The 14,762-nt window shown below is 44.3% G+C and overlaps 1 protein-coding gene across 3 annotated transcripts in view; it reads right to left on the minus strand.

Annotated features, from left to right (window-relative positions):
- Nucleotides 1-14,762, minus strand: part of FBLN1 (fibulin 1) — a 66,979-nt gene that overhangs the window by 43,110 nt on the left and 9,107 nt on the right. For all 3 annotated transcript variants that reach the window (XM_088148687.1, XM_088148579.1, XM_088148631.1), the window contains exons 3-7: nt 10,631-10,730; nt 6,655-6,787; nt 4,928-5,096; nt 2,452-2,490; nt 386-487 (exon numbers count right to left, since the gene is read on the minus strand). In XM_088148687.1, coding sequence (XP_088004813.1) covers nt 386-487; nt 2,452-2,490; nt 4,928-5,096; nt 6,655-6,787; nt 10,631-10,730 — 543 coding nt within the window. The remainder of the gene's footprint in view (nt 1-385; nt 488-2,451; nt 2,491-4,927; nt 5,097-6,654; nt 6,788-10,630; nt 10,731-14,762) is intronic.

The following is a 14,762-nucleotide window of genomic DNA, read 5'->3' on the forward strand; positions in this document are numbered from 1 at the left end:
CTATAGCCCTGGGATTCCCTGATAGATGCCTACGAAAGTATTAGTCAGGTTTAACTCTACTTAAGTTTTTCCAAGATCAGTCTTGAGGTCAGCTAAGCATTCCACCTGCTGAGGGCAAAAGGCAAAGCTAAGCTGGGCTCCTGGTGATCATGTCACGTCTATGTGGTTTTCTTGGTAGTGACACAGAAGAAGGTTGCCATCACCTCCTTTAGAGATGTTTTTTTCAACTTATCAATCTATCTTACCATCTTGGAATTTCCTGGTATTCTCCCATCCCAGGACCAGCAAGGTCAACCCTGCTTAGATTTTCAAGACCAACCAAGCCATAAGAAGGGCTAATTAGTTAAAAATAACAAAAATATAAGGAAACCAAAGCTTTCATTACCTTCACAAGTGAAGCCATCCGGCTGAAGCTGGTAGCCCATGAAACAAGAGCAAAGGACGCTGGATCCTGTGTCCCTACACTGCTGGGTACAAGGACCTCCACCTAAACCCCAAGAATAAAGGCAGAATATATTCCTTTCTCCAAAGATTGGCATATCTTCCACTAAAGAAACCTTCCCCAGCCATAGCAATACACTACTGCAAAGCACTTGCAGATAGGGCATTAAAACAACTCATATGCAATCCGCTTCCCCAAGTCGTAAAGGCTATATATTTCCATCCGCAAGGGCTAGGGGCTGCCTTTGAAGACCACTCAGAAGCGTAACTGGTCCACAAGGCAGCAACCCACCCAGTGACCAGGTGGGATCAATTCTGTGGACCCTGCAGGGGCTGCCAAGACATTCTTCAATACGTTTCAAGGAGCAGGTTTTAACCTATAAAGTCCTTTAAAACCTATGAAGTATCTTCAGGACTACCACATCCAACAACCAGGTTCGATCTGTCCAAAGAGTCCCTCCCAGGAGCTTAGCTCAGAGACACTGTTTCTCCATGATCAGCCTGGCCCTCTGGAAAGGCCTGCTCTTGTGGATTACAGCCTTCCAAAAGCTCATAAAATTGACTGATTCTGGACGGATTTAGTTCTGTCATATATGATCTTTATTCATTAACTTAACAGGAGTATCCATGGAGTAGGGGTCAAAAAGGTTAAGATGATGGCCACAAGCACTGGAATGCTTGTGCAACAAGGTCCTTGCATCGGATTGCTCCTAGAAGCATTTCCCTGTTTGTTGACCCCAAACTCTCCCTGGTTTTCCAAGGAAATGGCAGAAGAGGTGCCTAAAGCGCCATCGGAGAAAGTCAAAGAATAAAGCCAACCAAAGTTGCATAAGAACCCATATTAGGGATTCCATTGTGGCAAGAAATGCACCAAGATGCAAATGTATTTCCACTGTATCCTCAGATGACCTTGAAGACCACTTTGACTGGTCCAAAATGCGGTGTGTGCAATCATGGGCCTGCTCACAGTTATGCCGATACGGCACCTCTGCTATGCAAGTGGGACTGGCTACCATTGAGCATTTGGGTGTGATTCAAGGTGCTGGTTGTTACTTACAAAGCCCTGTTGAGCAGCGTCCACTTGTGGAACCCAGGAGGTGGGCTGTCTCCGTCATGGCACCTGTCCTTTGGAATACCATTCCCCCCGCCCACGTATGGACAGCCCTGACCCCGCTGTTCAAGCAAGCCCCAGAAGGCCTGGTTTTCCCCCAGCTTTTGGCTAAGACAAAGTGCATACCCAGCAAGGAAGTAACCTTTGTTAGGTCAAGGTTAGTTTTTCTCCCCTGATAGGACCATCTCTTATTTGTGGTTTGAAGTTTTTCATCCTTGTACGCAGCCTAGACTCATTGGTGACTGGGAGGCCCAAGAAATTTAAATTATAAAATGAGGAAATTCATTAGAAAGGTCAAGAGTCCTTCAAGCTGACCTTGACTCGCATGGACACAAGTGTTTCCCCACTTTCTCCCAAGATCATGATGATTAGATTTATACCTGCCCTGATTTTGTGCAATGCCATGTGCTGTGAGTAACGCACCCTCTTCCTATTTTTCTCACAAGAACAACCCTGTGAGGTGGGTTGGGCTGAGAGAGAAGGACTGGCCCAAAGTCACCCAACCGGCTTTCCTGCTTAAGGGAAGAGTAGAACTCATGGTCTCCCAGTTTCTAATCCAGCACCTTAACCACTAAGACCAGCCTAGCTCCTCTAAACTGAAAGGACATTTCACAGTACAATGATGTGATTCCTCAGTCCAACCCATAGCCCTGGGATTTTGTGATGGCCTCTCATCTAAGTACTAACCAGCCTCAAACCTGCTTACCTTTTCAAGATCAGACAAAGTCAGCTAAGGCCTGCCAAATATGGAGAACTGGTATATTTTAGAAGATAACGGTGAATGAAAATACTGAATAAAATTCACACTGCTTCTACAAACTCTCAGATTTAATTAATTAATCAATCAATCAATCTTGGTTCTCTCTGATGTTCCCCTCCCACAATATGAACTAGCTTACCTCTGCACCGATCATTCAGATAATGATCCTCAAGGTTAGCTTCCGTTGGAGAAACCAAACCAGCATCAAGGAGTGAAAGAGAGACATGTTGTTACTTAAATTGACTTCCAAGATCCCACATCATTCTTACCAGCCGTGTTAAGCCTGAGGGTAGTATGAGCTTTTAGGAAAAGAAGCGCTTCTCTGGGGACATATTCTAACATAATTCTACCCTTAAGCCAACCAACCGCACTCTGAACTGGTGCAATCTTGTTTGAATCATGCCTTTAGTGCAAGCAGGTTCACCCCACAGCAATACATAGTTAGTTAATCTAAGGCAGTGTTTCTCAAGCTCAGCAACTTTAAGATGTGTGGACTTCAACTCCCAGAATTCCCCAGCCAGCCATGCTGGCTGGGGAATTCTGGGAGCTGAAGTCCACACATCTTAAAGCTGCTGAGCTTGAGAAACACTGGTCTAATCTGATGATAGCTAAACAACAAGATGACTTAGTTCTGCATAGAAGTGAATTGCACCTTTCAGACAGGAGAGCTATTCTAATTGCCCTTCCTCAACTAACAATGAAAACCTACAAGCTTTCACTGTTAGGGACGTCTGCGGTGGAAGCCAGGATGAGGGATATCACGTGCATCGTTGAGGCTTGCACTGGACCCCCATCTTTGTGCCCCGAAAAGTACTCAAAAGTCGCCATCTGTTGCAGTAACTCTTTGCTCTTAAGCATTCTTGGAGAGTGCACACATGAGTTTTAAGTTGGACCTGTCTATCTGTGGATTGCAAGGAGGGCGTCTCTCACCCCAAAAGTCTACCATTCATTTCATAGGCATGTGTAGGGTAGGTTTAACCGATCATCGGGGAACTTAAGAAACCTTGACCAGGAGAAAATGTTAGGGAATTGGTTGACTCACTCATAAACCTAGCCCATATTGTAAATGATTTGCTTTGGCTTAGCAGATGGACAAATCCAGATGTTGTTTCTTTCATGGCATACTTCATGGCTACACGCTCAGTTGGAACAAATACATCACCTTATAAGTTAGCTTGTAAATCATCTACATTTCCCAGTGTTGATCAGTTTAATGAACTAACAGGTGCTCTCGGTGACTGATAAGTTCTAGCTTCTCATACCAGGGAGATAAAGGTGTTAGCTTTGACTGAACAAAAATAGAAGCGCTATTTAAACACCACCTTCACTACCATTTCTACTCATCTCACAAAAACCTTTACCCTCTAGCTCGAAATCATCTTTACTGCAAAGTTGACTGAAGTCACACCAAAAAATCGTTTGCTCCCTGTTAGTGTCAGGGGGCAGTTTCCCTTTTACATCCCCAGTAGTTTCAACCCACTGCTTCTCCTTCCCACTTTTCAATGGACTCTTTGCCCTCACTTTAGTGGCCTTGAAGCTGAGCGGTTCATAGTTGTTGACTCAACAGACATCTCTGTCCTGAGAACTGTCAGCTGTTCACTTATCTCTCCCAAAATGGGAAGAACAGGAGGACAAGTTTCCATGAGATACAGCTGGCCCATCAAAGAGACATCTCAATAAAGAATTCACAAGTTCAGAAAGCATGCTTCTAGAAGGTGATGGATGCTTAGAGATTTTTCAGCAGGCATATAAACAATGAAAATGTGTGCCTTGGCAGTAGTATGAATTCTAAAAATCACATTTCAAAGATAGCGGTGGGCAATATTTTATCTTTTCTGGGCCAGCTTACCCAAGAAGTAATCTGTTGAAGGGGCACATTGCAAATCATAGAGGCAGATTTACAGTCAGTGATGGAAAGGTTTCGAACTGGAAGTCGGTGGGACCATCTCTCTTCCTCCTCGCCCAGTTGACCCCAGGGAAAGGATGGATCAAAATTAATCACTTGCAGAGAGCGGCTAAAATTAGGATGAAGCCAAAGGCAAAACGTGGCCCAACCATCTTAACCAACAATTTGGGAAGCTTAAACACATCCTTCTGAAGCTACCTTAGATTATGCTTCCCAGCTGCTGTTGCTAGAGAACTGGCTGGTTCATTCACTGTCAAAAGAACAGCAGTATAGGAAAAAGGGAAAGTTTCCTTGGAAGCTTTTCCAGTAACATCTAGATGGCTAGATGGAGGAACGAACACAAGATTGACACGGTAAATGGTGTGACTCCTACCCCAAGCAGCTTTGCTCTTCTGGGGAGCAAGGCAACATAAAAAGCAGCCTTCAGCCTTTTTGACTTCTGAAGCAAAAGATGTTAAAGGTTAGTCTCAAATCCTACAAATAAAATCTCCCTACACCTGTGTTTCTCAACCTTGGCACCTTGAAGATGGGTGGACTTCAACTCCCAGAATTCCCCAGCCAGTTGAAGTCCACCCATCTTCAAGGTACCAAGGTTGAGGAACACTGCCCTACACAGTTTAAACCATCTCATGAACAGCATGCAACAATTCTACAATTCAAACCACGTTGCTCCTTCACCCAAGAAAGTTTTCTTCCTTGCACAACTTACCCAGGTCTTTGTTAGGACCGTCAACGATCACAGCATCTGCGTTTTCTTGCCCTTCGACACAGCAAGCTCTGAACACCAATCCGCACTGATAACCCATGAAGAGGCTCTGTTCACAGCTGTTGCCTTGTTTCTGGGCCTCCTTCCCCAAAAAGCAGCAGTGACAACATTTCTGTGCAGTGGAAATTCATTGACATTCACGTCACCACAGCCTCAGCTGTCCTTCTCCTAACACAGTGACCTAACATAGTTTTCTACGCTACCTTTTGGGGTTAATCCTTTCCAAAGAGCTCTGGAAATATTTGGATTTTTAAAAGTTCTGGGCAACGCTACTCAGTTGCAAGCCGCAAAAGATGTCTCACGTTCGAAATGGTCCGCCGTGACCATCCTGGAAGTGTTTGGAGATTGAAAGTGTTTTTGTGATGTTTGGAACAACCTGCTTTGAATTTGGGACATTTACTCTCCGAACGTATTCAGAATTCTCGATCGCATAATTGCAAGCTATAACACTGCAGAATTAAAATATGATTACTTGTGATATGTCTTAACTGAAGTAAAGGCAGGAAGGAAAAAAGATTTAAAATAGCAATGGTCAGATATGGAGCAATTAGAAGAAAAGTCTTCAAGACTCATTAATAGGTCAGCTCTTGACAAGTGGGTTTTCCAAATGGTTAGGCATTCTTTTTTAGCTCTCCCACCCGCTAGTCCGAATCAAATCTGCCCATATTATTTGAATTATTCTGGAAAGATGCCACGGATCTTACTAAATATCTCATTTAACGATTCTACGTTAAATACAACCTGAGAACTTTTCCTCATTATTGAGCTACAGCGCTCTCCATCCATCCTTTGGTTGACAATTCAGGTTTCTGACATTCGTGAAATAATAAATTATGCATTTCATGGAAATATCCTGGAGAAATTAAAACCAATTCGGCCAGATTTTTTTAAACAATTTGTTTACAGTTGATATTTCACGGGAATCCCATCCAGGGGCAAAAACGTCAAAGGCAAACACACAAAAAAGGCCCACCCTTTCCTGTCTGCCCACTTCCTCTCATTTCACATTTTCTATTTTTATTTCCATCTATCAACTTGGTACACGCTCATTAGGAGAACGTTCTGTCCCAGAATCTTTTAGTTTATAGCACGAAACATTTTGTACAGGAGTTGGTCATTTCAACACCTAGCACCAGGGCCCGTTGTGAAATATCCATGGTTTCAGTGGTGCTCATCAACTAACAGTGGTCAAAGAAATGGTCCCACAGAGATTCCCCTGGTCTGAAACCCACAACACAGAATTAAGCACACAGAACAAATGCAGAATGTCCAAGAGAGCTATAAACCATCTTTTCGGGCAGGGTTCCTCAAGCTCAGCAACTTTAAGATGGGTGGGCTTCAACTCCCAGAATTCCCCAGCCAGCTATGCTGGCTGGGGAATTCTGGGAGTTGAAGTCCACCCATCTTAAAGTTGTTGAGCTTGAGAAACCCTGTTTTAGGGAACGTACTGGTTTGATGCGCTGCGGGAAAAATGGAAAATACCCGGCATTTTCCATATCCCTTTGGCCATCTTCTCATTGAGGAACACTCAAAGAACTGCCCAGGAACCAGCAAATTCTAGAACCAGAGTCTGAAATGTACTGAAGTAGACCAATAGCATCCAGCTGTGGTTACAAAGGAAAATTCCAAATTTCTAGGCAGTCATGTTAACATCCCCTCTAAAATCTCACCTTAATGATCTTGTCTTCACAGGTGGAATTCTCTCTGGGCAAGTCACAGTCTTCTTGCTTATTAGCAATGGCCATTCCAGTGGTGCAGTGTAGCTCCTCCAGCTGACTCAGGCAGCACTGCTCCTGGGCTATCCTACAGGGGGAACAGGACAGAGGAAGCTCCGGGGTCAACTCCACCAGGGGCAGCGTTGCAAGGTTCTCATTGCTCAAGCTCCAGCTTTATTGGACAAACCTTCAGGAGTGTAGACATTATCCTAACCACGGTGCTGCTGAGAAGTCCCAACATCTGCCCTCAGCAGGTTTGACATCCTGGTTTAGAGTAGACTGACATCCAGGTATCCTGCTTAACCATATCCGTGTAAAACAGGTGACATATAAGGCTGATCTACAGAAAGGACCTCTCTTGTTGCCCACTATTTATGGACCCACCTCCTTGGCTTGGTAAATTAAGTATTTTTTCCCATGTAGGGCTGTGCAATACTTCAGGTTCAGTGTGGAACAAGTGATTCAGAACACATGGAAGCAGCAACACAAAATGGGGTTACAGCTTATTAAAACAACTGGGTCTTTTTCCAAGATTCCATGGCAGGACAGGACACTTTCAGCTGCACCTGAAGATCCTGGAGAAAGACGAGGCTGCTTTGATCAAACCCAGAAGGTGCTACATTTGGAAGGACCTCTTTCAACTCAAATCTGAAACACTGCACACCCCACTAAAACAATTGAAAAGCAAGTTGTCAGAGACCTCTGAAGAAACAGAATGGGCTTTTCTTTCACTGTTCTCTGGATTTTCACAGAGCAAAAAAAGTTCTGCTGTCTACTTCCTCAGAGTAATATGCAAATCTAGAACTCATTCATCTTTTCTTCTATCCCCTCCACAGGGCACATGCTTAAAATGAGCAAGAATTTCCTGATGGAAAGTAAGATAGAGTTCTCCAAATTCTTTTAGCCCCATTTAAAAAAAAAAAAACTATTACAAGATCAAGTTAGAGATTAAGAAAATGTTAAGAAGAAAACTCATCCTCTGTTCTTTGCGGCTGCACCGTTGTAAGTTGGGAGTTTTCTCACTAAACAAGGAAGCTGTGCTAGCCTGTTATTTAGATATTAAATACGAGAAGGGAAGGGAAGGGAAGGGAAGGGAAGGGAAGGGAAGGGAAGGGAAGGGAAGGGAAGGGAAGAGAAGAGAAGAGAAGAGAAGAGAAGAGAAGAGAAGAGAAGAGAAGAGAAGAGAAGAGAAGAGAAGAGAAGAGAAGAGAAGAGAAGAGAAGAGAAAAAGAAGGAAGGGAAGGGAAGGGATGGGAAGGGAAGGGAAGGGAAGGGAAGGGAAGGGAAGGGAAGGGAAGAGAAGAGAAGAGAAGAGAAGAGAAGAGAAGAGAAGAGAAGAGAAGAGAAGAGAAGAGAAGAGAAGAGAAGAGAAGAAAAAGGGAAGGGAAGGGAAGGGAAGGGAAGGGAAGGGAAGGGAAGAGAAGAGAAGAGAAGAGAAGAGAAGAGAAGAGAAGAGAAGAGAAGAGAAGAGAAGAGAAGAGAAGAGAAGAGAAGAGAAGAGAAGAGAAGAGAAAAAGAGGGAAGGGAAGGGAAGGGAAGGGAAGGGAAGGGAAGGGAAGGGAAGAGAAGAGAAGAGAAGAGAAGAGAAGAGAAGAGAAGAGAAGAGAAGAGAAGAGAAAAAGAGGGAAGAGAAGAGAAGAGAAGAGAAGAGAAGAGAAGAGAAGAGAAGAGAAGAGAAGAGAAGAGAAGAGAAGAGAAGAGAAGAGAAGAGAAAAAGAGGGAAGGGAAGGGGTGCTCCAGATGTTTTGGGATTGCACCCAATGCGCCTGTTACTATTGGCACTATCTTTGCTTTCTTTTGCCACAATTGTTCTATTTCTATTTGTAGGTCCTTGTATTTTGTGACTTTCTCCAGTTCTTTCTCTTCTCTTCTGCTGTCTCCAAGTACTGCAGTGTCCACTTTCCAGACTTTTTTGTCTTTCTTGTCAACCATGGTTAGGTCTGGGGTGTTGTGTGGCAGGTGCTTGTCTGTTTGAGTTCTAAAGTCCCAGAGCACTTTAAGCTTCTTCATTTTCTATTCCTTTGTCTGTTTTGTGGTCCCACCAGTTCTTGCTTCCCGGCAAAGGGTATTTCTTACAGATGTTCCAGTGCAACATGGCTGCTGCTTTGTCATTCCATTGTTTGTGGTCAGTCTGTGCGATCTTCTTGCAGCAGCTGACTAGGTGGTCCACTGTTTCTTCAGCTTCTTTGCAGAGGCGGCATTTGCTGTCGGTTCTGGCTTTGTGTGCATTTGTTCTTAAGGCTTGGTCTTGGGCAGCCAGAATTAGCCTCTCTGTCTCTTTCTTCAGCTTTCCTGCTCTTAGCCATTGCCAGGTCTTCTTGTTATCTGCTCTGCCTGCTAGTTTTTTTGTGTGTACTGGCCATGTAATACTCTGCCTTGCCATGTCTCTTTTCTATTCTTCATTTGGTCTTTCTTCAGCTGTCTGGTGCACTTGCAACACTCCACGCCCACCAAAGCTCCTTGCTAAGTAGAGTCTGTCAACGTCACTGCATGGATGAAGGGCATGATTCATTGACATTATTTTTCTGGTCTTTCTGTCCAGGGTGTTTAGTTCAGCTTGAGTCCAGTCCACTATCCCAGCTGTATATCGAATGACTGGAATTGCCCAGGTGTTAATTGCCTTGATGGCATTTCCTCCACTGAGTTTGGATTTTAAGATCTTCTTCACTCTCATGATGTATTCACTCCTAACCTTCTTCTTGACTTCAGTGTGCTTGATGTTGTCAGCTTGAAGGACGCCCAGGTATTTGTAGTGATCTTCTTCATCCAGACTCTTGATGTTAGTTCCGTTGGGCATCTTGATTCCATCAATTTTCATTATTTTCCCCCTCATGATGGGCATATTTGTCCAGTCCAAACTCCATTGCAGTATCTTGGCTGCATATTTGGACAGTGTTGAGCAGCGATTCCATTTCAATGGTGTTTTTCCATGCAGCTTCAGATCATCCATGTAAAGGAGGTGGGATAGCCTGGCAGATGTTTTTGATGTTTGATAGCCATCTCCTGACTTGTTCAGTATTGTTGACAGAGGAATCAATGCAATGACAAACAGTAGTGGTGACAGTGAGTGTCCCTGAAAGATTCCTCTCTTGATGTTAACCTCTCCCAGTCTATCGCCGTTGGCCAGCAACTGTGTCTTCCGTTGTGCCATTGATCTCTACACAAAGCTTCTGATGTTTCTATTGACTCCTGTTATTTCTAGGCACTTGATTATCCAATCATGTGGCAAGGAGTCGAATGCCTTCTTGTAATCAATGCAAGCTACATTCAAGTTGATCTTACTATTTATACTACTACTACTACTACTACTACTACTACGGCTTCTAAGTCAAATAAATTTTATCTGCTCATCACTTCAGGGTAGGAGGCATATTTTAATGCCAAGACAAATTCAAGTGTCCAAAAATAGTGGTTGTTATAATTGCACAACATACTTGCTTCCTAAATAAAGGCCAAAACATCAACAGTTTCACCTTTGAAAACAGGAGAGAACAATCAAGGCAACAACATTTTCCCCAAAAGAGGCTGACTCTCCTACAGGAACTAATGTTGGATTGGGCAAAGAGGCTGAATTCGTGACTGAAAGAGGGCTGCCCGAGGGGATTTGGAGAATAGACACGAGGAACGTCTCAGCAGGTGGCAGAACGTGGGCAATCTTGTCTGAGCTTGGAAGATAAACTGGATTGGACCTGATTCATACTTGGATGGGAGACTATCAGGATATCCTAGGACTCAGACTCGTCTGGAAAGTAAAAATGAAACATATGAAAACAATGGCAAGCTATTTCCACATTGCTGCCAAGAAAATCAAATAGATGTGCAAAAATCACATGGATGGGCCAACTCCCAGGAAGCGAAGCCAGCTTGAAGAGGCAGGGTTCCCATATTGGACTGATGCAACAACACACAAGCTAAACGCTTTGTAATCTACCTGCATTCCTTGGAATCCAGATCTGAAGGGAGAGACCTACAGTCTTTCTTTTGACTCGCCCACTCATAGCCACGGGAGCAGCAGGTCTCCACCGATGCTTCTGCAGAACGAAAAAAATGTGGTTTACAGTCTTAGAAAGCAGCTTTGACAAAGTTTGGTTTCAAGGCAAGTCACTTTCATAGGATGGCAGGGACCCCCCAGATCATCTTGCACAACCTTCCTGCGCAGGATTTTACCTATACCCCCACTTCGTAATCCCAATTTCTCATTTTATCTCACAATTCTCCCCTTCAATTGCACCACCGCAGCCACCAACTTGACTTGGTTGACCACACCCTGCAGACACCCCTGCTAGTGTCCATCTGTATTTGTGGGCGGGTGTTTCTTTGTGTAAAAGGCAAGGAAGAGATTAGATGGGCCCACCAGCCAAGGAAAGGCAACATTTTGTCCATCTGTATTACACGGTCTCTATGCTGTCAAAATGTTTTGTCCCCAGAAGGCAATGCGAAAAGTAGAGACCTTCCTCTTGACTAACACGTAGTGTCTTGTACAGCCATAAATCTCTGTCATGTCTGTAACAAAAACGGATCCAGACAACAAGCATGTCTGAAATGTGTTCCTTGCTCCTTTCTAATTTCTTCAGCCAAGCCAGAATTCTGATGGAAGTCCACCTGCAATCTGATCAGCTCTGGACAGGAAAAGTGGTCAAATTCTATTCCAAATGAGAGATTCCCTAATCACAGGCAGATATAATAACTACATCCTAAGGACAATCTTGAGTATCATATTGAAGTTCCATCCTTCTCTCTTTCACAGCTGACATTCAGAGGGTTCAAACCCTTAACCTTTACTTAATTAGGGATTAGCAAACTGGGTGCACCCAACACATGGTGATTGATTTAATACTTCATAGTTAGACAAACCAAGGGTTGGTGTCACCTAGCCAGAATGTCCTGTCCACTAAACTTGGGAAGAGATGGCTGGTGAGGCCCTCTGGGATTCTTTTCAGTTTCAAAAAAGTGGGGGGAAATATGTAAACCAGTACTTACAGTGGCCAAGAAAGTAATATTGCCCAGTGATACGTTTGGATTCCAGTTAGACAGTGTTTCCCAACTTGAGCAATTTTAAGATGCGTGAACTTCAACTCCCAGAATTCCCCAGCTGGTTGGGGAATTCTGGGAGTTGAAGTCTACATATCTTAAAATTGCAGAAGTTGGGGAACACTGAATTAGACCAAAGGATGCAAAGATAACAACCTGATGTATGGGGCAGCCACATTACAACATGTGTAAAAAGGAGCAGAGATTCCATCGTGCAGCCACAACTCCCATATGACTTTTCACACACATACGGACACCCCCGATAATACAACAGAAATTCTTGTGAAACCCTAACAAACCAATTATTTTTTATAATTTTTTAAAGACAGATGCAAAAGCTTAAGTAAAACGAAAATATAGAAATGGACATGAAAGAACCAAGTATTAAAAAGAATAGGTAAATTAAATATAAAGCTGATATACCATATATTAGGAGCGCAAACAATAGAGTGAAAAACTAAACAAACGGCAATTCAGCACATCACTGTATTGCTAAAAACAGCTGGACCGAAACAGTAAGTTGTGCCTACTTTAGCAAACCCATCTCTCCAGGCTTCGTATTTTGGTGGACAATGTCCAAATCGAGGCAAATTAATGAGCAGCAAAATTGTGAACATATTTAATATTTCATGCACTAAAGGTCACCGCGACACTAGAACTAATACACCAAGCCCTCTAATTGGTCTTTGGAAATTGCCAACCAACACCTTCGTGCCCACGCAAAGCCCAGAGAACATCCTTCCGTTAGTCCAACGCATCTCTCCTGGTGAAGAAAAAGCAAGATGTTGTTTGAGGAAAGACGGTTGGTCCATCTTGTCAAGCCCAAAACGGGCACCTTTTTGGTGGCTCAGGTCCATAAGTAGCATTGTGGTTACAAAGGTAAACCTTCTCAGGGGTGAACCCTCCAGCTGTGACTTCTCGGACACATCTGTGTACTTTTCTTGGCAACACAACAGGAGGTTTTCTGACTAGTCCAACCTGGGATTTCCTGGTGTCCCTCATCCAACTAGGTCAGATCTTGCTCAGCTTTTCAAGGGCCCCCAACATCACCTACTGTACATCCTGCCATTAATTGGCAGCAGTGGAAAAAGCTAATGGGGTGAGGGGAAGAGCAAAGGTGAGGGTATGTCTTTGGCGTTCTCCCACTGACTGGTTGTGGGGAACCTGGTTGGCTCCTGGAGTGCCAGGCAGCTGCTGCACACAGACCTGGAACAGATTCTCACGAGCAACCAAAAACAACCAGACAATGATGCGACCACGGGATCCAGGCTCTGCAACAAGCCCAGATGTCTACTTTGCCCCCACATCTACCCTGGCACCAGCACAGGCCCCCAAAACTGCACAAACAAGATTAGAGGCGCCTTCGCATGTTCCTCCTCCGACATTTATACCACCATCGTAGATCACAGATCGTGCAATGCCTCTCTGAATTCCACATGGGGTAAACAGGACAAACTTGGTGCAGAAGAACTGGACGCAAGTTCGCCATCAGGAATCGGAACAAGGACGAAGCAATATCAGAGCATTTCAACTCCCCAGGACACGGCCAGGACCTCAAAATGGCCATTTTGGAACACACCAGACTGTAACGGCACCACTGACAAGAAGATGACCAAACCTCAAAAGGTCTCAGGCCATCTCAGAAGGTCCCAACAAACATCATGGTTTATGATCGTATTGCAATTGTTCATTGATTAGACAGTGGTCATCTGCATAACCAGCCCTCCCTTCTTCCTCCATTTCCCCCTCCCACAAGCCAATTTAAACCCTACCTCGGTTTACTCACTCAGTGCATCTCACGAAGGCAGTTGCAGCTCGCAAAAGCTTCTGCCTTTGAATAAAGCACGTTAGTCCAAAGACGTCCTACAAGACTCTTTGATTTTGAGGCAGCTGTGCACTTTCAGCTTTTCGATGCTTGGAAGTGACATGTGTGAAAGGAGGCGGGGGGAGGGGGGCTCAACCACACAGGCATGGCTGCCATCTTGACTTTTTTACCTCCCCCCATAAATCTCCTCCTTGGGGGTTCCTTACGGGGTGAGCAGACAAGGGGGTGCTATGCAAGTGTTCATCTCCCGAAGTACTAATATTTTGGGTAGAGAAATGAGAGCCACGTCTCCCACTATACGTGGGACACCTCATGCCTTCCACCAAACAGGTTCTTTCATGGTGCAAAAGGGTGAGGGAATCACCTGGTGTCCTACTTTCCCTCTCTACGCTGCTGCTGTTACATACATAAAAGGGATAAAGCTGGAATAACCAAACCTTTGGGAATGTCCATGGAAGTTAATCATTTCCAGTGGCTCCGGAAAATTCTGTAATATATCGATAATGTAGATGGTTATTATTAAGTCCTCTGCCTTTTATCTCTGGCCTGTTGTTCATCTCTTCCTCTGTTTTTCCTGCTATTTTTATCCTGTTTTTGTCAGTTAATCTCTTGATGTTGGCCAATGTTTAATCAACTGACATCCAGCGATAGTTTTGCTGGCTGAACTGAGCGACGTGCTGGCTTCCCCTGATCTGATCTGGACTCAGGGACTGACTGGGCGTGCAGCGGGTACAAACTAAACTGGAAATTACCCCCTGGAATTCTCTAATGCTATTTACCTGAACAGGTCAGATTTACAAACATGCCGGATCGCTTCCGGATTTGGCTGTCGTTTTTGGAGAACCTTTGACAACCTCCGGCCCGCAAAACGGTGCTCTAAACAACGGGCAAGAGGTGGGTTGATACGCAAAAGGCAAGAGAGGAATTAGAAACCGTTGGAGGTTTTAAAAAGCATGGCAGCTGAACAAGAAACACGAAACCCCGTCGCGTTTGGAGCAATTTCAGCTGGCAGGAATTCACCGTTGGTTTAAGGGATCCAAGCAGTAATTCACTAAGACAGCCATCAAGTCCACGCTGCCTTCTCTCCTTCTCGGTTGCAAGATTGTGAGAGTTGCAACACAAATCTTATGCTGACTTTTTTCTGGACAGCCCTTGTCATGAATCAGATGTCAAAATGGATCAGCTGATGAGGATCTGCAGTCTAGAC

The sequence above is a fragment of the Python bivittatus genome, unplaced genomic scaffold (genome assembly GCF_059951505.1).
Source record: "Python bivittatus isolate LINGU-HERP-01145 unplaced genomic scaffold, Pbiv_v1 ctg000010_np1212, whole genome shotgun sequence".
In the NCBI taxonomy this organism is placed as follows: Eukaryota; Metazoa; Chordata; class Lepidosauria; order Squamata; family Pythonidae; genus Python; species Python bivittatus.